Source organism: Pseudophryne corroboree, chromosome 7, assembly GCF_028390025.1.
Source record: "Pseudophryne corroboree isolate aPseCor3 chromosome 7, aPseCor3.hap2, whole genome shotgun sequence".
Taxonomy (NCBI): Eukaryota; Metazoa; Chordata; class Amphibia; order Anura; family Myobatrachidae; genus Pseudophryne; species Pseudophryne corroboree.
In genome coordinates, this window is record NC_086450.1 from 58,178,435 (window position 1) to 58,202,874 (window position 24,440).

The 24,440-nt window shown below is 44.6% G+C and overlaps 1 protein-coding gene across 1 annotated transcript in view; it reads left to right on the forward strand.

The window, feature by feature from the left end:
• Positions 1–946: 946 nt before the first annotated feature.
• Positions 947–24,440, forward strand: part of LOC134944005 (uncharacterized) — a 57,206-nt gene continuing 33,712 nt past the window's right edge. Inside the window, exons 1-4 of the mRNA XM_063932549.1 lie at positions 947–1,057; positions 3,438–3,598; positions 3,965–4,178; positions 24,241–24,341. Coding sequence (XP_063788619.1) covers positions 947–1,057; positions 3,438–3,598; positions 3,965–4,178; positions 24,241–24,341 — 587 coding nt within the window. The remainder of the gene's footprint in view (positions 1,058–3,437; positions 3,599–3,964; positions 4,179–24,240; positions 24,342–24,440) is intronic.

Genomic DNA, 24,440 nt, shown 5'->3' on the forward strand with positions numbered 1-24,440 from the left:
ATACACTAATGGCGGAAAACGGGCGAACGTCTAACAGCGCACTGATTATACTGAGAACTGATTATACTGATCAATCACTGATTATACTGAGCACTGATTTTACTGAGCACTGATGATACTACGGAGAACTGACACTGAGCATCGAGAACAGCACTGGACTATTGTACTGTAGTATACTGGTCACCACAATGCTGCACTGTACTACTATATACTGCTCACAACAATGCAGCACAGATATGGATACTTGAAGTGACATGGAGCTGCAAGATACAGCAATGGCCTACTGTACTGTACAAATATATACTGTTGGTCACCAAAATGCTGCACTGTACTACTATATATACTGCTCACAAAAATGCAGCACAGATATGGAATGGATACTTGCAGTTACACAGAGCTGCAAGATACAGCAATGCCCTACTGTACTGTACAAATATATACTGTTGGTCACCAAAATGCAGCACACTGAGCACAGATATTTGCAGCACACTGAGCACAGATATGGAGCTTTTCAGGCAGAGAACGTAGATATTTGCAGCACACTGAGCACAGATATTTGCAGCACACTGGGCACAGATATGGAGCTTTTCAGGCAGAGAACGTAGCCACGTCCTCTCTGTTCAATCTCCAATGCACGAGTGAAAATGGTGGCAACACGCGGCTCTTTATGTAGAATACGAATCTCGTGAGAATCTGACAGCGGGATGATGACGTTCGGCCACGTTCGGGTTAACCGAGCAAGGAGGGAAGATCCGAGGTTGCCTTGGACACGTGTAAAATAGGTAAAGTTCGTGGGGGGGTTCGGATCTCGACGAACCGAACCCGCTCATCTCTAGTAAAAATATTTGGAAATTAATCTTTCTGAAAACATTTCCTGCAAAAAATGTCATAAAACAATCTGTTTTATTTCAGTTCTTGACAAACGTCACAGCTCAGATCTGTAGAGATGAATATTGAAGTGTTCAAAGGTGAAGAATTTTCTCATCTTTATCAGGATCGGATGTTTCCCTATTCCCAAAAAGTTCTACACCTTGTTTTAAGCTACTTGGAAGAGAAGGTAAGTTAATACACTGTGAATGATAGGGTTCGGTACAAAATTCCAGCAGTCGGGGTCCTACAGTCAGAAGACCAACTATGGAATCCCAATGGCCAGAATCCTGACACATCCCAGTAAGTATTTTTACCCTACACCTAATCATAACCCTAACTCACCCCTCCCGCAGCCTAACCCTAATCCCCGCTTCACAGCTTTACCTTAACTGCCCCACCACTGCATCCTAATGCTAACCCACAACCTAACCCTAACCTCCCCTTCACGCAGCCTAACCCTAACCTGCCCCTCCCACACTTTAACCCTAACCACCCTCCCTGAAGCCTAACCAGTGGCAGATTTTACTCTGCAGTCCTTAAGTAAAATCCACCACCTTCAGTGAATGCTCCCTGGCAGTGGCTTTCTAGTAGAAGCACTCATGTGCCTTGCCGTAAGCCCTACCCGGTTTCTATGGGCTGCAGCCAAGGCAGTCCATAGAAGCTGGTGCTTCTGAGCATGCACCAGTCCTCACAGACACATTACACATTGCGCAATATACCTGGCAGGAGTCGATGTAAACAGGATAGAGATGGATGGGCCACCGACAAGACTGCTGCATGGGCAGCCCCCCTGAGAGAACAAGGTAGCATCCGCTTCTTACCCTAACCCTAGCCTCCCCCAAAGTCTAACCCTAACCCCAACCCCAGTACTTACCTCCAGGGTGTGTCGGGATCCTGACTGCCGGGATTTTGACCACATCCTGAATGATTAATGTGCAAATGACTGGCATATGTAATAGTGGATTAAGATTGTGGGGCTCTCGGCACATTTAATTTTTGTGTAACAGGTAAGGCTCCCTTTTACTTTCATCCCTACAGATGTCTGTATTACTGAAGTGCAGAAATGTCTTCTTTTTTTAAATGGTGGGACACATTATTTTAGTTACAAAGTCAAAGATATGAAGTATATTCATCCCTATGTTCATTCCCCCATACTAGTATAGTCTGGTCTAGTATAGAAAAGGAACTTGTGATAAGTCTACTATAAGTGTTCCGTGACTGCACTTTACTGTAGGCTTAGATTTTCTCCAGTCACTCTTCTGCCCTGTGCTCCATTCTGTGCTTCAGAAGGTGAATGGATGAGAGATGCCCCTTAGATGTTGCTTCAGTGGTGTATCTACTGTATCATGGTTGCAGGGTGTGAGGGGTAGGGAGGCACGTGAGTCAGGGAGGATCAGCACCACCGCTAGTCTTTTGATTCCACCCAGCACCAACAGTTTTGTTAGTATGGGGAACAGATACCAGTGCCCTGATGTGTGTCCCCAGACTGATTCAGGACAGTTCTGGCATTGGTGTCCATCCTAGTGGCTGTCTCTTCACCAGCCACCATAGTGGTCTGCAGTGACGGACTGGGGCCTCAGTTCGGCCCGGCATCTGTGAACTCATGCGCCACGGGGGGGGGAGGGTTGGGGGGGGTGCGCTGCATGACATATGGGGGAGTGCCGCGAGTCATGAGGGCGTGGACTTGTGGCACGCCCCCGTTAATATGGCAACGGTTGCTGGGGTGCAGGGCTAGACCATGGAACCTGCGCGCAGCCTATTCGGTTTTCTGAGTGACCAATTTGGCCCATCGGCCAGAAGTGCCAGATGGCCAGTCCGGCCATGGTGGTCTGACTGACTGATTCTCTTTGGGGGGAAATGAATCAAGCCACCTAAAATGAGTGAGAAGAGTTCTACTTCTTCTGGTTTTATAGAATGTACTTGATAAATGCTAGATAGAAGCTGATATTGCCATTAAAGCAGGTTAAAATATGTCTCAATACACTGTAGATACGATAACTATTTGAAATGCTTTGATTGAATAGTAAGTGTATATAATCAGCATTGCTGTTTCTATAATGGGTGCACACGGGCCCCTGGGTCCAGAGGGGGCCCACACCGCATACACTGCACCCATATTCTAATACTCCCCTTTCCGGAGTCCAGCGCCGGGTGCTGCGCTTGCGGCAAAAATTGCAGCCAAAATGGCCACCGTGCATGCGTAGTAGCCAAAACGGTCCCCGGAACATGGCAGGAGCCATATTTCTGGAGACCTGCGCATGCACAGTAGACTCCAGCACATTGCCGGAGACTACTGCGCCGTACAGAGGAGGGGTCCACACGGAGCTGCACACTGTTATAGCGCCCATGAAGAGTAGTGTGTTAATAGACAAGTCATCTCACATTTAGCTAGCAGTCTACTGTTTTACTTATTGTGTATGTGTTATATAAGTGAAGAGGACAGCAATGGATGGATGGATGGATGGATGGATGGATGGATGGATGGATGGATGGATGGATGGATGGATAAGCAGATAGGCAAATAGATTGATACGGGGAAGGACATCTATTTTTTATTTTATTTTCAGAAGGGACGACCCTTTGAAGTGGTTGTAGACGCTGGCTGTGGTACAGGAAGATCCACAAGACCTCTGGCAGAACATTTCTGTGAAGTGATTGGAATAGACATAAGTGAGAGTCAGATAAAGGTGGCAAGAAAATGTACACCACAAAGGAACATCACTTATCAGTGAGTAATCCGGCATGTCTTAAATTTAAATAATATTTGGCAGCACAACTATGAGAATCTATGCATCTTACATAATAAAAGGATTACCCTGCTCCTCACCTCTATGGGGGAAATTCAAGTGTTTTGCGCACTAGCAGCTACTAGATGGCCCCAATGGAGCAATTCAAGTGTTGCTCCGTTCAGTCGCACACAGCCACCTGTGCTGACATTTCTGTAGTGTTGTCCTGTCATTTTGATAGGCTGGTAACTAGTGTAATTTTAAAATTTCATATGACCTCTGTGCCATCAGACCATAGCCAGAAAATATCATTATGAGTGCCCATTTATGACTGTTGTAAGGTTGACCATTATGTCTTTTCTTTACAGGGTCGCCTCAGTTGCTAAGATGCCATTGGAAGATGCCTCTGTGGATCTGATTAATGCAGATGTTGCTGCTCACTGGTTCCCCATAGACGAATTCATTACAGAAGCAACTCGAGTACTTAAAAATAGAGGCTGTCTGGCATTGCACTGTCTGTATCCAACGTTTACTGTTAAATATAAGAATTGTTCCGAAACACTAACAAACATTTTCAATGAGGTGAGAATAGATCTTGTATGTGTCAAGAATATTTGCCAATGTCTATGACCTTGGCTATAATGACCTTCACTGTCTGATAACCTTTGCCTCTCCTTCCCTCTTATCACTACCTCACCCTCATACCTTCAATGACTTTGCCTGTGCTGTTACCCTTCTTGTCTAGGTTTTCTGCTGAACCTTCAATCTTTCAAATGCTCCCTTAAAAATACCTTTTTATGCTTAACTACCAAGCCCAGTACTAGATCACACTCCTCTCCCGCTCTGCCTCCCATTTTCTCTCCTTTGAATTAACCGTAATGTAGTTGCCTATCCTACCGTCCCCTCCTCTATTGATTTTTACAGATGCAATTGTATTTATTACACCTTACATATTTATATTTCATTCATTGTGCATCACTATGGTATGTGTGGTTCTGTTTACAAAAAATATGATGATGATGATGATGATGATGATGATGATGATGATGATGAGTCTGTGATGCCACAATATTCATGCAGGGTAGGAAATGTTTCATACCTTGGACTTCAACTTCCAATCCTGAACCACTTAAATACTGAAAAGCAATAAGGGGCTCATTTATAGTCAAACACATATGTACACCAAACACACTTAGGGAAAGATTCACTCCAAAAAGATTACTTACATATGAATATGTAAGATGTGACTATCTCCAAAATAGTAGTTGTAAGGTCTGGAAGACCTTGTGCTTGTAAGGAGTCTTGACCAATGAGTTCCAATTTGCTGGAGAATGTAAACAGTATTAATAACTTTAGGTTTAGAAGTGATTATCATGGTGGAGACTAGAACTCAGCAGATAAAAAGTCCAGAGGGGTAGGAGGAGTAGGGGTCGAGAGTTTATTGTTGACTCCTTGAAACCATTCGATAAATAATGCTACTCTTTGAAAGAACATTTGATAGCTCTAATCTGATCATTTAATTTTCTTCAGGCGGTAACAGTTTCTGGTAGTAAGGATTGCTCCCTCTCTTATACCCCTTTTCCACCTACGAGCACGGGTCGCAGCCAGGAGCCTGACACGGGAGCTGCCCCCTGCTGCGACCCGTGCTCGGTCCCTTTCCCATCAGCAGTCACAACCCGGCAAATGGCGGGTTGGTGACGCTTCTAGTGACACGGCAGGGGCGGCGCAGGGAGATCACATGATCTCCCAGCGCCGCCCATCCATACAGTGTAAACGGGAGCCGTGTCGCATCGACACGGCTCCCGTTTACACTACAACCCTACCCGGATCATTCCCGTGTCCTACCCAGGTAGATAGCCGGGTAGGATTCACGGGTCACTTGATCCGGGTTTACCCTTTTCCACTTGCAAAAAACACGGGTAAATGCGCGCCCCCATGCATTTACCCGTGTTTTTTGAGCTAGTGGAAAAGGCGTATTAAAAATAAAATGCTACCAGTGTTTGGGCCCATCAGTCACTATATTAAATTTACTAGCTGTAAATTAGAACACAATTGAGTGCGCTTTCAATAGCAGCTGGTATAGGGATCAGTTAGCTCCCCTAATATTATAAATATATAGAAAATAGGACAGTGTATACCAACGCTGGCTGTATTAGAAAAAATTACATTAAACCAAAATATTAATTATTCACAGGATGGTAGGTATTACAAATAAAAAATAAATTTAATACACACAATCAATAAAAAAGAACAATTAAAATATTAGCACAGTGCTAATTAGCAAGAAAAAAATCATTAAAAAGATGACACATTCATTAGACTCCTGTTAGTAGCTATATCATACCCTGGTTAGGACTTTCTCTGGAATTATGTCCACATGGAATCGACAGAGGTGGCTAATGTGCAGCCAATGGAGTACTATTAAGTCCCCAATTTCATCCAGCAATTGGCAGTAGCGTGGCATAGGGGGTGGAGTCTCCAATCTACAGCTATCTCCTCTGATCGCCTATTGCCAGTCACGTGACTTGGCTGCGGTGAGGACAGAAGCTGTATCCTGGCGACACAGTCGCTGTGGGCTAAATGATCTCACTGTATAAAATGTCCTCTTCCGTGTTTCGCTATTTCCGTGTCACATGTTATTATGTATCCGCTACCATGGTAACGGTAATATATAATATTATGTAGAAACAAAGATCACATAACCATATGTATTTAGAAGACAGATCCTATTGTCATATTACAGACAGTATTAAGTGTTTTCAATAGTAATCAGTAAAATACATGTTTTTATAGAGATCGATCAATAAAAATCTTGACTAAGAGGAATATCCAATATTTAACTATACAGTATGTCTCCACTTTCAAAAATACAATTAATCAGTTTTAAATATTAGGCACACATATACATACATACAAATGCATATGTATACATATATATATATAACTGGATACACACAGATAAAATCCTCAGTAAGAAAGTTACTGTAATACTAATGTTCAATCCATAAATAGAAACTGAGGAAAGTACATATTTTGTTTACACATCATTCGTAGATATAATTGATACACCTATTTTATATATATATATATATATATATATATATATATATATATATAAAACCTACTAGGTTAGGTTAGCAGAACTGCGCAGTATATAAAGTTTGATCCCACCTCACGTTGTTAAGATAAATGTTTTCCTTGTTCTTTTGTGCAATGTAGGTAATGGAGAAGTGCTGCATCAGTAATAGAGACCTATAATCTAATGTTAGAACTAAAGATGTGCACATGTGTTTTATGTTTTGGTTTTGGTTCTAATTCCCCACTCGTATTTTGGTTTTGGCTTGGTTTTGCCAAAAACACCTTTTCGAGTTTTGGTTTTGGATCTGGATGATTTTGGGGGGAAAAACATAAAAACAGCTAAATCGCAGAATTTGGTGGTAAATTTGCTCCTACGGTATTATTAACCTCAATGGCATTCATTTCCACTCTATTCTGAACACCTCACACCTCACAACATTGTTTTTAAGCCAAAGGGCTGCACCGAGGTGGCTGGATGACTAAGCTAAGCGACACAAGTGTGCGGCACAAACACCTGGCCCATCTGGGAGTGGCAATACAGTTGCAGACAGGATGGCACTTAAAAAAACTAGGCCCCAAACAGCACATCATGCAAAGAAAAAAAAGAGGTGCAGTGAGGTAACAATATGACTAAGCTAAGCAACACAAGTGTGCGGCACAAACAACATGGGACGTGCTGGAACTTGCCCAGATGTAATACACGCACTATATTGGTGGCACAGGATAGCGTACCCCTAAACCAAACACACACACACACCTTTTTATTTAAAGCTATTATAATAATATGCAGCACAGGCAAGCGTACCCCTACACCTCACAGGGCAAACCCTGCAAAAATTATTTGCATAATAATATAAGTAATGTATATACTGTAACCCTTTTATTTGGAGTAAATAATATACAGCACAGGACACCGCCACTGGACGTATGGCAGCACAAGACACCACCAATGGACTAATGCAGCACAAGACAGCACCACTGGACTGGACTTATACGGCAGTATTCCTGGACTTATATGGCAGTATCCCTGGACTTGTACGGCAGTGTCAGACAGGATGGCACTTTAAAAAACTAGTCCCCAAACAGCACATGATGCAAAGAAGAAAAAGAGGTGCAAGATGAAATTGTCCTTGGGCCCTCCCACCCACCCTTATGTTGAATAAACAGGACATGCACACTTTAACAAACCCATCATTTCAGCGTCAGGGTCTGCCAAACGACTGTGGCTGAAATGACTGGTTTGTTTGGGCCCCCACCAAAAATGAAGAAATCAATCTCTCCTGGCACAAACTGGCTCTAAAGAGGCAAGATGTCGACCTCATCCTCATCCTCTGATTCCTCACCCCTTTCACTGTGTACATCCTCCTCACAGAATATTAATTTGTCCCCACTGGAATCCACCATCACAGGTCACTGTGTACTTTCTGTAGGCAATTGCTGGTAAAGGTCTTCCCGGAGGAATTTATAATTAATTTTGATGAATATCATCTTCTCCACATTTTGTGGAAGTAATCTCCTATGCCGTTTGCTGACAAGGTTACCGGCTGCACTAAACACTCTTTCGGAGTACACACTGGAGGGAGGACAACTTAGGTAAAATACAGCCAGTTTGTGCAAGGGCATCCAAATTGCCTTTTTTTCCTGCCAGTATACGTACAGACTGTTTGACATGCCTACTTGGATGCTGTCACTCATATAATCGTCCACCATTCTTTCAATGGTGACAGAATCATATGCAGTGACAGTAGACATGTCAGTAATCATTGGTAGGTCCTTCAGTCCGGACCAGATATTAGCACTCGCTCCTGACTGCCCTGCATCACCGCCAGCGGGTGGGCTCGGAAATCTTATCCTATTCCTCGCAGCCCCAGTTGCGGGAGAAAGTGAAGGAGGAGCTGTTGATGGGTCACGTTCCACTTGAGCTGACATTTTTCTCACTAGCAGGTCTTTGAACATCTGCAGACTTGTGTCTGCCAGAAAGAGCGATACAACGTAGGCTTTAAACCTAGGATTGAGCACGGTGGCCAAAATTTATTTCTCTGATTTCAACAGATTGACCACCCTTGAATTCTGGCAAAACAAATGAAGGGATCCGTCCACAAGTCCCACATACTTTGCGGAATCGCTCCGTCTTAGCTTCTCCTTCAATTTCTCCAGCTGCTTCTGCAAAAGCCCGATGAGGGGAAAGACCTGACTCAAGCTGGCAGTGTCTGAACTGACTTCACGTATGGCAAGTTCGAAGGATTGGAGAACCTTTCACAAGACAGAAATCATTCTCCACTGCGCTTGAATCAGGTGCATTACCCCTCCTTTGCCTATATCATAGGTGGATGTATAGGCTACAATGGCCTTTTGCTGCTCCTCCATCCTCTGAAGCATATAGAGTGTTGAATTCCACCTCGTTACCACCTCTTGCTTCAGGTGATGGCAGGGCAGGTTCAGGAGTGTTTGCTGTCACACCAGTCTTCGGCACACGGTGGCTGAATGCCGAAAGTGGCCCGCAATTTTTCGGGCCACCGACAGCATCTTCTGCACGCTCGTCATTTTTAAAAATTCTGCACCACCAAATTAATTGTATGTGGGATGTGCTGGAATTTGCCCAGATGTAATGCACGCACAATATTAGTGGCGTTGTCCGATATCACAAATCCCCAGGAGAGCCTAATTGGGGTAAGCCATTGTGCAATGATGTCCCTCAGTTTCCGTAAGAGGTTGTTAGCTGTGTGCCTCTTATGGAAAGCAGTGATACATCGAGTAGCCTGCCTAGGAATGAGTTGAAGTTTGCAAGATGCTGCTACTGCTGCCGCTGCTATTATTTCTGCGGGAGGCCATAGATCTACCCAGTGGGCTGTCACAGTCATGTAGTCCTTAGTCTGCCCTGTTTCACTTGTCCAGATGTCCGTGGTTAAATAAACAGTGGGTACAACTGCATTTTGTAGGACACTGAGGAAACTGTTTCTGACGTCTCTGTACATTCTCGGTATCGCCTGCCTAGAGAAGTGGAATCTAGATGGGATTTGATACCGAGGACACACTACCTCCATCAATTCTCTAAGTCCCACTTAACAAATGGCGGATACTGAATGCACCTCTAACACCAACATAGTTGTCAAGGCCTCAGTTATCCGCTTTGCAAAAGGATGACTGCTGTCATATTTCATCTTCCTCACAAAGGACTGTTGGACAGTCAGTTGCTTAGTTAAAGTAGTACAAGTGGTCTTCCGACTTCCCCTCTGGGATGACGATTGACTCCCAGCAGCAACAACAGCAGCGGAGGCAGCAACAGCAGGCGTACCACTCAAGGATCCTCCAGAGGAATCCCAGTTATGAGAGGACTCCTCAGTCTTGACAGTGACATGGCCTGCATGACTACTGACGTTCCTGACTGAGTTGGAAGCTGACATTGAGGGAGTTGGTGGCTTGGCTTGCAGGAGCTTGGGTACAAGAGGAAGAAGGGATTTATGTGTCAGTGGACTGCTTATGCTCTTACCCAAAGTTTCACAACTTGCCGCTGACTTCTGATGAATGCACTGCAGGTGACGTATAAGGGAGGATGTTCCTAGGTGGTTAACATCCTTACCCCTACTTCAGGGCCGGCTCCAGGCATGTTCGACTAGAGCGGCCGCGCGGGGCGCCACTCTTACAGGGCGCCGCACGCTGCGGCCGCCATATTCCTGCCTGGAGCCAGCCTCTGTGTGTCCCACTCCCGGCCGCTTGTGCGCGCGCTATGCAGCGCACTGTGCGGTGCCGGCGTCTGACGTTGGACGCCGGCGGCGCGCAGCGTGCATAGCGCGAAGACAGTTTCGTTCCTCCGTCCGCGGCCCGCCCACCCACCCGCGCAGTATTCCCGGCTCCCAGCAGCACCGCAGTGTCAGTGACAGGTAAGTTAAAATCTGTCTGGCACTGTGTGGGGCCGTTTATGTTTCTGGCACTGTGGAGGTATATCTGCACTGTGGGGGCATTATTTTCCTGGCACTGTGGGGGCATTATTTTTCTGGCACTGTGGGGGCATATCTGCACTGTGGGGGCATTATTTTTCTGGCACTGTGGGGGCATTATTTTTCTGGCACTGTGGGGGCATTATTTTTCTGGCACTGTGGGGGCATTATTTTTCTGGCACTGTGGGGGCATATCTGCACTGTGGGGGCATTATTTTTCTGGCACTGTGGGGGCATATCTGCACTGTGGGGGCATTATTTTTCTGGCACTGTGGGGGCATATCTGCACTGTGGGGGCATTATTTTTCTGGCACTGTGGGGGCATTATTTTTCTGGCACTGTGGTGGCATATCTGCACTGTGGGGGCATTATTTTTCTGGGACTGTGGGGGCATATCTGCACTGTGGGGGCATTATTTTTCTGGCACTGTGGGGGCATATCTGCACTGTGGGGGCATTATGTTTCTGGCACTGTGGGGGCATTATGTTTCTGGCACTGTGGGGGCATATCTGCACTGTGGGGGCATTTATGTTTGGCACTGTGGGGGCATTTATGTTTCTGGCACTGGGGGCATTTATGTATCTGGCACTGTGGGGGCATATCTGCACTGTGGGGGCTTTTATGTTTTGTGGCACGGCGGGCATTTATTTATCTGGCACTGTGGGGGCATTTATGTTTTGTGGCACTGGGGGCATTTATGTATCTGGCACTTATGTATCTGGCACTGTGGGGTCATTGATGCATCTGGCACTGTGGGGGCACTTATGTATCTGGCATTGTGTGGTCATTTATGTATCTGGCATTGTGGGGGCATTTGTGTATCTGGCACTGGGGGCATATCTGCACTGTGTGGCCATTTATGTATCTGGCACTGCTGGGGGGCATGTCACGTGTAGCTGGCACTGCTGGGGGGTATGTCACGTGTAGCTGGCACTGCTGGGGGGCATGTCACGTGTAGCTGGCACTGCTGGGGGGCATATCATGTAGTGTATCTACTAGGCATCTGTGGCTAGGCAATGTGTCTATCGTGCGCTGCCTGGCGCAAAGTGTCTATCGTGCTCTGCCTGGCGCAAAGTGTCTAACGTGCTCTGCCTGGCGCAAAGTGTATAGGAGGTTCTACCTGGTGCAATGTGTATTAGCTGCACTACTATGTGGTGTAATGCGAATTGCCACTATTCTGGGGTCATGCACCTTCCCCACGAAGCAACGCCCCTAAATTTTTGCTGCGCGCCTTCGGCGCGCACTGTCCCTGCTTCAGCATGTGGGTGGAGGAGCACCAAGCATTACAGTATGTACATCATTTTGCCCTCCTTACTTAAAAATGTGCCCTCCTTGTGATCAGCACCCTGCCCTAAAACGTGAACACTATCATGTGTAGCTGGCACTGCTGGGGGTCTATTGTGTGTAGCTGGCACTGTTGAGGGGCATGTCATGTGTAGCTGGCACTGCTGCGGGGCATGTCATGTGTTGCTGTCACTGCTGCGGGGCATGTCATGTGTAGCTGGCACTACACTGGAGACATTGTGTGTAAGGAACACTACTGTGGCTGTTCTGCATAAGGCTGCTAATTGTGTGCATAGAGGGGGTGTGAAAAAATATATTTATTTATAGTTTAATAATATGAAGTTACGAGGCCACACCCACTTTCCCAGGAGGCCACGCCCACTTTTCCAAAAGCGCGCGCCTTAGGCGCGCGCATAGGGGTTGGGGGGCGCTTTTACATTTTCTCGCTCAGGGTGCTAGTAGGCCTGGAGCCGGCCCTGCCCTACTTATTACAGAGTGACAGAGGCAACACACGGCTTGACACTAGTTGTCCGGATTTGTGGAGAAATAATTCCACACCGAAGAGGTGGCTTTTTTTGGTAGTTTGCCCAGGCATCACAATGGACTCATTCATCCCACGGACAACAGGTGTCTCCCCCGGTGCCTCATTTAAACAAACCACTTCAACATCAGAATCCTCATCGTCAACTTCCTCCTCAGCACCAGCAACATCCATATCCTCATCCTGGTGTACTTCATCAGTGACATCTTCAATTTGAATATCAGGAACTGGACTGTGGGTGCTTCTTCCAGCACTTGCAGGGAGCGTGCAAATGGTGGAAGGAGCCACCTCTTCCCATCCAGTGTTGGGAATGTCAGGCATCACAACTGCCGACACACTTGGACTCTCTTTGGGGATTTGTGATACCATCTTAGAACGCAGTTCTTTTCTGTGCTTTTTCCAGCTAACTCTTTTCATTTTTCTAGTGGGAGGATGAGGGCTTCCATCGTCATGTGAAGCTAAACCACTAGTCATGAACATAGGCCAGGACCTTAGCCGTTCCTTGCCACTCCATGTCGTAAATGGTATATTAGCAAGTTTACGTTTCTCCTCAGACGATTTAAATTTCTTTTTTGGGGTCTTTTTACTGAACTTTTGTTTTTTAGATTTTACATGTCCTCTACTATCACATTGGGCATCAGCCTTGGCAGACGACGTTGATGGCATTTCCTCATCTATGTTATGACTAGTGGCAGCAGCTTCAGCACTAGGAGGAAGTGGTTCTTGATCTTTCCCTATTTTATCCTCCACATTTTTGTTTTCCATTATTTTTCTGGAGTTATATAACACAATATGCGCCACTGGAGAATATAACCCTACACCTCACAGGGCAAACCCTGTAAAAATGATTTGGATTAAATATTATTAACCCTTTATTTGTAGTAAATAATATGCAGCACAGGACAGCACCACTGAATTTATATGGCAGCACCACTGGACTGAATTTATACGGAATTATATGGATTTATATGGAATTATAAATCAGGATCACTGGAATTATATGGCAGGATTACTGGAATTATACGGCAGGATCACTGTAATTATACAGCAGGATCACTGGAATTATACGGCAGGATCACTGGAATTATATGGCAGGATTACTGGAATTATACACCAGTACCACTGTAATTATATGGCAGGATTACTGGAATTATACAGCAGGATTACTAGAATTATACGACAGTACCATTGTAATTATACGGCAGGATCACTGGAATTATACGGCAGGATTACTGGAATTATACGGCAGGATCACTGGAATTATACGGGAGGATTACTGGAATTATATGGCAGGAATACTGGAATTATTCACCAGTACCACTGTAATTATACGGCAGGATTACTGGAATTATACGCCAGTACCACTGGAATTATACGGCAGAATTACTGGAATCATACGGCAGGATCACTGTAATTAGACGGCAGGATTACTGGAATTATATGGCATGATTACTGGAATTATATAGCAGGATTACTGGAATTATACGTTAGTACCACTGTAATTATACGGCAGGATTACTAGAATTATACGGCAAAATCACTGTAATTGTACGGCAGGATTAATGGAATTATATATCAGGATTACTGGAATTATACGGCAGTACCACTGGACATATACGGCAGTACCACCAGGTCCATCTTATTCTTAACAGCTGTGTGGGCCCCTGGGCACAGCAATGCACTGGGCCCCCTACCCATCCTCCAGCGGTAGGGGTGAGGGGTGCTATCAGCAGCAGCTTTGATGTCCCGCAGGCGGTAGGGGGTGTTCTATCTTCCGCTCAGCATGTAGGACCTGGAGCAGTAATTTATGCTAATTACTCCTTTACTGATGATGCATGTTTTTAGAAATAAGGGCGAGAGTCCATATGAGAAATACTGGTTAGAATTTAATTTGTTGTATAGAACCCATCCTAGAAGTGGAAGGACTATTGTAAAATAATAAATAAAAAATGAATAGATATGCTCAAAGAATAATAATAAAAATTATATATGACCTAAGTGTATGTGGTTGATTATGGTCAGATGTGGGACTAGAACCCAGGTCAATTTGTTGGTAGTCCGTGTATTTCTTCATGAGGCTATGCCTGTAGTGGCTGGCCTGGATGGTAATTTATATATACTTAAAGATCTATAAAGAGGATGTTAATCTTCTCACGTGTTGCCATTTGCTATGTATTAATTAAATAGAAAAATTATAATAATCAATGAAAATATAAGGAATAATTCAATGTTTATGTGATATCCTTCTTGCTAAAGATGTTATTATTATGTATAATGTTTTAATAAGAACTTTTGCGGGATTTGGTCCCGGTAATATTATGTGATCTAGTTAATTAGCTGACCACAAAATGCATATACCTGTATACACTTGAAACACACCTGCCACTGATAATGAATGAAAAACAACGATTGGAGGAGACTCCTTTTAAATAGAGGTGTGCTCAGCATACATGGTTACCTTCTGATGAAACCGTTACAACTTCATAACGGAGAAACGCGTTAAGGGCACTCTGCTAGGTGCCTTTGAAACAATCTTCAATTGAACTACGTGACAGACATCCCGGCCGTGCACCTGGAGGATCAGCTCTAAACTACAAAGCCCCAACTGCTTGGGTGAAGAGAGGTCAGACGGCTCCAGCAAAAAGGATAAAACCAGCGGCGTGCTGCCGTGAGCGGAGTGCCGTATGACTTAAGTACAACCCGCAGTAAGATCCACAGGTTCCGGCAAGGGAAAGCCGGGCGGCTTCTACAGGGAGCACCTCCGCGATATACCGCCACAGCTGGGTACTATACGGAGGGGTACACCAAACTGCATGCGGTTAACAGCAACGGGGGAATTTCCTCGGTGACCGGTCACGGCCATCTGCAGAGCGGTAACCCCAACACCTGGGTACGGTGAGGTGAGACATACCCTCTAATTCTGGTAATCGTCCCTGTTTTGTTAGACACAATATCATCTAAGTGTCAAGGGATAAGAGACACAACCCCACATACAAATCCAAGTATGTCTATCTACAAATATAAAAGTATTTCAGTTTGAATTGAGTATTGGAACCTTCTGCTACAACCTAGAATCAGCTGGTGCGGGACATTGGACTGTATTCTAGCCACTAAGTGGTTAAAAGGAATGGTGAGGATAATTCTGAAAATCAGTGGCAGCTGGTGTTAAATAACATATTATGGACTGATATGCGATCTTGATCCATGGTAGCTTTATTGTGTAGATTCAATAATTATATGTTTCAAAGGCATTTAGCAATTTATGCATATGATGATGCTATGATAGTTTTAAAAGTTTTTTAAAATAAAATAAAAATGTTTAAAATCTTTTTGCGCTCTCTCACATAAGTGATTTCTTGTTTTACTCCTTTACTGCACAGATGGGGCTAAACTGTAGAATGGGGCATTGGGCTGAATGAAGAAGCCCTGGTTCATGACATCCAGGGTGATAGGGGGTATTAAAGGGGAGGGGTGGATAGTGGAGTGAGCTTAATATTTATAATTTTACGGTGGGAAGGCAGCTTGCTTAACTGCAGATATCTCAAGTTCCTGAAAATATATTTCTTAACCTTGAATGGGATAAAAAAAACTAGAGCAGTTCCACCTTTCAGAAGGTTCTGGGGACTTGGGGATCATAGTTCAGAAGCCAGAGCAATTCACCAATGAATATCTAAAACTGCACATATTAGGTGTGTGGAGCTGGAGCAGGGACCAGCTGCTTGAAGGCTGATATCTCTGGTTCTGGGCATTGTAGAGACAAGCTATCAGTGTCCACCAAATGGGAAGAGTCACAGCTTTTTATACCCTCAAAAAAACTCTAAATCAGACAGAATCTGAGATATCTGGCTGGGAAGAGCAATTAACAGGCTTGGATGGTGACCATTGCTTTCAAGTCGAATATCTCCGGTTCCCCTGGGCCGATTTTCAAAAATCTGGTACCCCTGGAAAGAGGGGACCCTCATCTATTTGCCTATGGCCCTTATACTCCTGGGGCCCTTGGGCAAGAGCCCATTGAGCCCATACGAAAAGACGGCCCTGAGTACCACTGGACATATACGGCAGCACAGGGACTCCACCACTGGACTGATGCAGGACAACACATCACCACTGCAATGGACTGGATTTATAGAGCAGCACTGGACATATGGCTGCAGAGGACACCACTGTGACTGGTCACTGGACTGACTGATGCACAGGACACTATCACTGGTCTGATGCAGGACAACATAGCAACACTTAAGGGATTTATCATACAGCAGCACTGGACATATGGCAGCAGAGGACACCGCCACTGTGACTGGACTGATGCAGCACAATATCCACCACTGAACTGATGCAGCACAACACAGCAGCACTGGACATATGGCAGCAGAGGACACCACCACTGTGACTGGACTGATGCAGCACAACACACCACCACTGAACTGATGCAGCACAACACAGCACCACTGGACAGCACTGGACATTTGGTAGAAGAGGACACAACCACTGCGACTGGACAGATGCAGCACTAGACACGGACACTGAGGACACTGAGAGAACTTATTCACGTCTTCTCTCTACACTCTCCAATGCCGGAGTGAAAATGGCGGCGATGCGCGAGTCCTTATATGGAATCCAAACCCCGTGAGAATCCAACAGCGGGATGATGACATTTTGCCTCGTTCTGGTTTCCGAGTCAGGTGGGAAACCTGAGCCTGACTCGGATCTGGGCTCGGATGGTAAAGTCCAGTAGGGTTCGGTTCCCTGAGAACCGAACCCACTCATCTCTAGTTAGAACCTGATTTCATGACCGATGACTTTATATAGATCATGCTCTCCATAATAAACAGATTAGAACACCTATATAACTGAATTGAGTTCTATTGTTTCGTTCAAATTAACCAGATGTAAAAAGTTAAATTTTAGAATCCAGTAGACTTCTCTGCGACATAGTCTGTTAAATCTGTCATGCCTCTTGCTGTTGGTCCGACAGACTCCAAACATGCAACAGAGAGACTACTGGGATCATTGGAATGTCTTAATCACTTGCCTGGCATGTTGCATCAGATGCGACCTGGCCTGCAAGTGCTCTATCTGACCTGGTCGCACAGGATGCGACCAGTCAGACAGAGTGTTAGCAGCAGCAGGGAAGAGAAACTTCCCTCCGCTGCTGCTGTCAGAGGGACCGGAAGGTCCCTCTGCCTCCCCGCACTCTCCCCCTGTTTCTGCCATGCTGCCGATCACTGCTGATCGGTCAGCACGGCAGGATCCCCCCCTCCAGCAGCTGTAGACAATGGCAGCCGCTGGGGAGTGTACCTGAACCCTCCCTAGCTGCCCCCAGACCCCCCTGCATACCTGCAGGCTATCCCGGCTTTCAAAATGAAAGCCGCGAAAATCGCGATGTTCCCGATGGTCGTGATATTCCCGAACAATGTTTTGATGTTTGGGGAAAAAAATTAAAAAAATGTTTTGTTTTGTTTTTTTTATCATTTGGGATAGGGTTAAAGTCCCGTTCTTCACTTAATTCACTCATAAGAAGAAAAAAAACAGACAATTTTGGAGCAGTTTTCTGCGAAATAAATCATCAGTTAAGTGGTTAAATGGAAATGTCTCGAGATACATAGTGTGGGATTCAAATGTTTCATTGCGCCCAACCCTCATTATCGTGCTGATCGCGCCCATAAGAGAGGGGTTTAGCCACATAAAGCAGCTAAACCCCACTAATGCAATGGGCGTGATCATGAAAAATCCAATTTGGGCATCCAAATGGGTCACTTTTCGTGCATTTCAGCTCACCACCCCTGGGGGTGGCGAGCTGAAATGCTGATATCACGCCCATCGGCAGCAAAATTTGAATAGTGCCGGCAGGCATGATGGGGGCGGGAGGGGAGCTGCAAGATTAGAGTCCCGCCCTATGTGTTGTACAATTCTTTAATATGTTGCGGTGGTGTTCCATGAAACGTACATTGAGGGGTCTCGTTGTTCTCCCCACATAACACAGCCCACAACCACATTTTAGGAGGTAAATCATATACTGTGAATCACAGTTCAAAAAGGAATGCAACACATATTCCTCATTATTGGAAGACAAGGTAATAGATAACGTCTTTCTAGGCATGTATGTGCACAATGTGCACCTTGCTTTTCCACATTATTATTATTATTATTATTATTATTATTATCCTTTATTTATATGGCGCCACAATGGTTCTGCAGCGCCCAATTACAGAGTACATATGCACATAATCAAAACAGGATAACAGTGACTTACAGTTGAAGACAATATAGTACAAGTACAGGTTAACTAAGCATAACTACACCAGTAAACAACATAGAGATAAGTTCCAGGGTGACCAAAAAACTCCAGGATTTGGGCAGTTGAGGATTATTAAAATAAGAAAAAGATAAGCACATGAGGGAAGAGGGCCCTACCCATGAGAGCTTACATTCTAAGGGGAGGGGTGAAACAGATGGGGTACATAGAGAGCATGGAACAGAGGGTTAGGGTAAGATTTGGCTGGGTTTGGTAAAGAAGTGGGTCTTAATAGCCCGTTTGATGTTTTGTAGAGAGGTAGAGAGTCTGAGGGGGAGATGTAAAGGATTCCAGAGAAAGGGAGCAGCATGTGAAAAATCTTGGAGATAGGAGTGGGAGGAAGTAATCAGAAGACAGGAGAGTCGGCGTACATTAGCAGAGCGAAGAGGATGGGTGGGAGAGTCAAGGGAGATTAGGTCAGAGATGTAAATGGGAGAGGAGTGGGTGAGGGCTTTGTAAGTGAGTGTGAGAAGTTTGAATTGGATTCTGAAAGTAAAGGGAAGCCAGTGAAGGGCTTGTAGGAAAGGGGAGGTGAACGTAGTGCGTTTGGTGAGGAAGATGAGCTGGGCAGCAGCATTGAGGATAGATTGTAGTGGAGAGAGGTAATTGTCAGGGAGGCCAGTTAGGAGGAGAATACAGTAGTCCAGTCAGTGAGTGAATAATGATCTTAGTGGCATCCTGGGTGAAAAAAGGTCTGATCCTGGAAATGTTTTTGAGATAAAAATGACAGGTTTGTGAGAGGTGCAGCGTACTTGGGGGCTAGAGGAGATAGTCATGCCATCAATGGATAATGAGATTGTGGGAGGTGAGGTTGTGCGGGAGGGTGGGAAGATGATCAGCTCAGTCTTAGACATGTGAGTTTAAGAAAGCGCTGGGACATCCGGTAAGAGATAGCAGAAAGACAGTTGGAGGTACGTGTGAGGAGAGCGGGGGAGAGATCAGGGGAGGAGAGGTAGATTTGAGTATCATCATTATAGAGGTGGTATTGGAAGTTAAAAGAACTAATGAGTTCACCTAAAGAGGACAAATAGACAGAGAAAAGGAGAGTACCAAGAACCAAGCCTTGGGGGACACCAACAGTTAGTGGAAGTGAGGGGAGGTATCATCATGAGAGGAGACAGAGAAGGAACGATCAGAGAGGTAGGAGGACAGCCAGGAGAGGGCAGTATCAAGCAGACCAATAGAGTGAAGGATTTAAAGAAGGAGAGGGTGGTCCACAGTGTCAAAAGCAGCAGAGAGGTCAAGAAGAATAAGCAGAGAGTAGTGGCCCTTAGATTTGGCTACAAGGAGGTCATTGCAGACTTTTGTGAGGGCAGTTTCAGTGGAGTGTAGAGAACGGAAATCAGACTGGAATGAGTCAAGGAGTCAAGCAGTGAGTGAGAGGAAAGAAAGGCAGTGAGACGAGTATAGACAATACGCTCAAGAAGTTTGGAGGCAAAAGGGAGGAGAGAGATGGGTCGATAGTTGGAGAGAGTGTTTGGATCAAGGGTAGGTTTTTATAAGAATAGGGAGACAAGAGCATGCTTGAAGGCAGAGGGGACAGTGCCTGATGAGAGGGAGAGATTGAGAAGGTGGGCAAGATGGGAACAGGCAGAAGGCGAGAGGTAGCGGAGGAGGTCGGAGGGGATAGGCTCAAGTGGGGAGGTTGTGGTGGAGGGGAACAGATGACGGCCATGACTTCCTCACCAGATACATGGGAGAAAAATGTCAGAGTTGGTAAGAGGGAAGGGGACGGGTGGCAAGGAATGGGTGGTGGCTGGTTGCTGGTCTGATGGGATGTGATGTCCTGATGTATGGAGTCAATCTTGGATGTAAAATAAGTAGCAAAGTCAAGCGGAGACAATGAGGAAGGGAGAGGAGGTGGTGGTGGGCAGAGAAGGAAGTTAACAGTGGCAAAGAGGCGCCGGGGGTTGGAAGACTGGGTAGAGATGATAATTTTGAAGTATGATTGTTTAGCAAGGGAAAGAGCAGTACTGAAGGATGAGAGCATAAATTTGAAATGGAGGAAGTCTGCTTTAGAGCGTCGCTTGGCAGTACGTGAGCATTTTTTAAGATATCTGGTGCATTTGGTGTGCCAGGGTTGAGGTGTTGATCTGCGAGGATGAATAGTGGTTGGCTGAGCAACAGAGTCAAGGGCAGAAGTAAAATATGCATTATATAGGCTTGTTCAGGGCATGTGAGAGAGAGAAGTGAGTCAAACAGGGAGGATAGGGATGAGGTGTCAACAGCCTCAATGTTATGCTTAGTGATGGTAGCCTTAGGAGGGCCAGATGGGGAAGCAGAGATAGATAAGTTTAAAGAAAGCAGGTTTTGGTCAGAGAGGGGAAAAGGGGAACTGGAGAAATCAGAAATATCACAGCTGTGAGTGAAAACCAGTTCCAGTGAGCTCCCATTCACATGGGAGAGTGAGGTGGTCCACTGGGAGAGACCAAGTGAAGAGGTGAGGTTAAGGAGTTTAGAGGCAGGTGATTTTGTGGGGTTATCGATAGGGATGTTGAAATTGTCTAGAATAATGGAGGGTAGTAGAATCCACAAGGTCTCTTTAATAACAAATCGTATCCTTCTCCCCTAGTGTTGTCTCTTGTCGTCTTAAGGTGGCTCGGCGCTAATATTGTTTTTAATGATCTATTTTTCCTATAAATAACTTGTGGATTAGTTGGTAGAATTTTTTCCCAATATAGTATCTTGTTTGAGCACTTTATAATTACGAAGAATGAAAGATTTCATTTCTCTTGAGTATTTATTAAATTAACCAATAAAGGCAAATTGTCTCTCTTCTGTCTTCTTTTTGGGGTCTTCAATGATTTGAGTTTTTTGGACTTAATTAAAATATTCTGTCTCTCCATATTTGATACTTTCTGTAGAGCTTGTTGTAAAATAGCCTCAGGGTAGTCTCTCTCTGTCTAAAAGTATATAGCATATCATTGGCTTGTGAGTAGAAGGTTTCAAATTCAGTGCAATTACGCCTAAGGTGCATCAATTGGCCTTTAGGTATATTGCACTTCCAGGGGCCATAATGTGCACTCTTATAGTGCAAATACGCATTTTTATTTACTGGTTTTACATAGTTAGAGATGATAATTTTCTCATCCTGAATTTCAAGGGTTACATCCAAGAAGTCAATGTATTCCCTACTATATGTGGATGTGAAGGTTAAATTAAAACGATTAGAATTTAGTGAAGTGAAAAAGGAAGTGGGCGATTAAAAATCCCCATCCCAAATAATAAAAAGATCATCTACAGTATGTAATGGCCATAGAAGACCAGGCTCGCGTCCCAAGTGCCTTCCCACACATGGTGATCCTCAAAGTCTCCCATGTATAGGTTGGCATAATTGGGCGCGAACCTGGTCCTCAGGGCCGTCCCCATTATCTGCAAATAATAAGTTTCAGAGAACAGAATATAATTGTGAAAGAGAATAAATGAAATACAATCCAGAATAAATGCTCTGTGGTCCACACTGAGGTCCTCCATCTGAGGACAAACGCTTGGAAACAGAGTTAATACCAATGTTATGAGGAATATGAGTATACAGTGCCTGAACAACTAGTGTTAGGAATGCATATGTAGACTTCCAATGAATAGTTTGAATCTTATTAAGAAAATCCGTTGTGTCTCTCAAGTGGGAGCTCAGTGTGGATACCCGGGGCTGCAAAAATGAATCAATATAGAAAGAAAGATTAGAGAAAGGGAGTTAATTCCAGAAATGATAGGTAGACCTGGGGGTGCAGTGAGGGATTTGTGAATTTTAGGAAGAAATTAAAAAGTGGGTGTAACTGGAAAAGTGGGCAGCAGGAACCTGTAATCCTCCTTGGGTATGACCCCTGAGAGGATGGCGGAACCCTGGAGTAATCTAAGTTCTTATATGTACTTATTGGTGGGGTTCGATTTTACTGTTTGGTAGAACTGGATGTCTTTCTGTTGTCTCGTAACTTCATTGATATAATTCTCCCTATTTATGAGTACTAGGCCGCCCCCTTTTTCCTTAAATTATTATTGATGTGTCCTGAGTAAGAGTTTTTAGTGTCCTTTTTTCCTGTCTGGAAAAATTTGATTGATTATATGGTCATTTATGTTGCCTTCCAGCTAGATCTTTGAAGTCTTCTAAAGTGATTTTATAAAAGGATTCTAAACAACAGCTACTCTTGGCGGAGTTCGGATAAAACTCTGATTTTAATTTAAATTGACTGGATGATTTTTGGAAGTCATATATTTTGTGAAATGGGGGAGCAGCGTCTTGTACAATATGATTCTGTTCCCTGTAAACAGTATTAATATCTGTAGATTTAGGAGCGTTTATCATGGTGCAGAGTAGAACTCAGCTGATAAAAAAAGACCAGAGGGGTAGGAGGGATAGGGGTCGAGAGGTTTTTGTTGACTTCTTGAAACCATTCGATAAATTATGCTACTCTTTGAAAGCATCTTTCATAGTTCTAATCTGATCATTTAATTTTCTTTAGGCGTTAACAGTTTCTGGGAGTAATGGTTGCTCCCACTCTTAAAAATAAAATGCTACCAGTGTTTGGCCCCATCTTTAACTATATTACTAGCTATTATACAGAGATTTTGTTTCCTTTTGCTTTCCTCACCTTCTCATCTCTCCCTGTTCCTCCTGTTTCCCCCTTTTACCTGTCTCCCCCGGTCCTTCCCCTCTCCTGGCTAACCCATTTCCTACTGTCAACACCTTTTCTAATCAGCTGCATTTATTCTGTGTCAGTGGTATCAAACGCAATGAGACAAAGACATGGATAGGACATACATCTATCAGGATAGAACTGGGAGGAGCTTAGGGTTAAAAAGGCTTGTATTTCCTGTGTGAGGGGCGATCAATGTTGGATATGTTGGTGGCTCTAATGGACTGATGGTCAGTCTTAGATTAGTTCTTGGGATTGTCAGGGGGAAATTGGTTGTTTATTTGAACCCTGATTGCCATTGTGACAATAAAACAGAAGGCTGGTATACCAGAAATAATTTGTGATTGTCATTTTGGAGGTGCCAGCGTCATAATGTGCTATTACAAAGAAGACGTGAATATTTTAGCAAATAAAGCATTATATTACTATATTATATTACTGTTTTATGTTCTGTACCAGGGGATCAGTACGTAATCCCGCTGGACGGGATCCCGGCGGTCGAAATACCGATGCCGGAATCCCGACCACACAATCCCGACAGGGGTGGCAAGCGGAACGCAGCCCCTTGCAGGCTCGCTTCGCTCACCACGCTGCGGGTACGGTGCCTTGCTACGCTCGGCACACTATTGTATTCTCCCTCTATGGGTGTCGTGGACACCCACGGAGGGAGAATATGTCGGGATTGTGGCGGTCGGGATTGTGGCGGTCGGGATTCCGGCATCGGTATTTCGACCACCGGGATCCCATCCAGCGGGATGTTGACCGCCTCCCTGTACCAGTTATGGTGTCCTATGATTTGTGCATTGAAGGCATTTTTGACAAACTAAATACAAACTTGATAATCACTTACTGAACAATATTATTTTGCACACAGGCTTTTGAATACCTCTGCAAGTTCGAGGTTAAGGGCCTGACAATCTTAAAATCTAAGTATCAAGCAATGTTTGAGGCCTTGCCATTTGCTGGCAAGCAAAGGTAAGAATGTAATTAATAATTATATAGTAGCGTTAAACGTGTCCCACTTCAGGATAAGGTACTGTATTTATTAGTCTTTCTAATGGGCAACAAGTTACA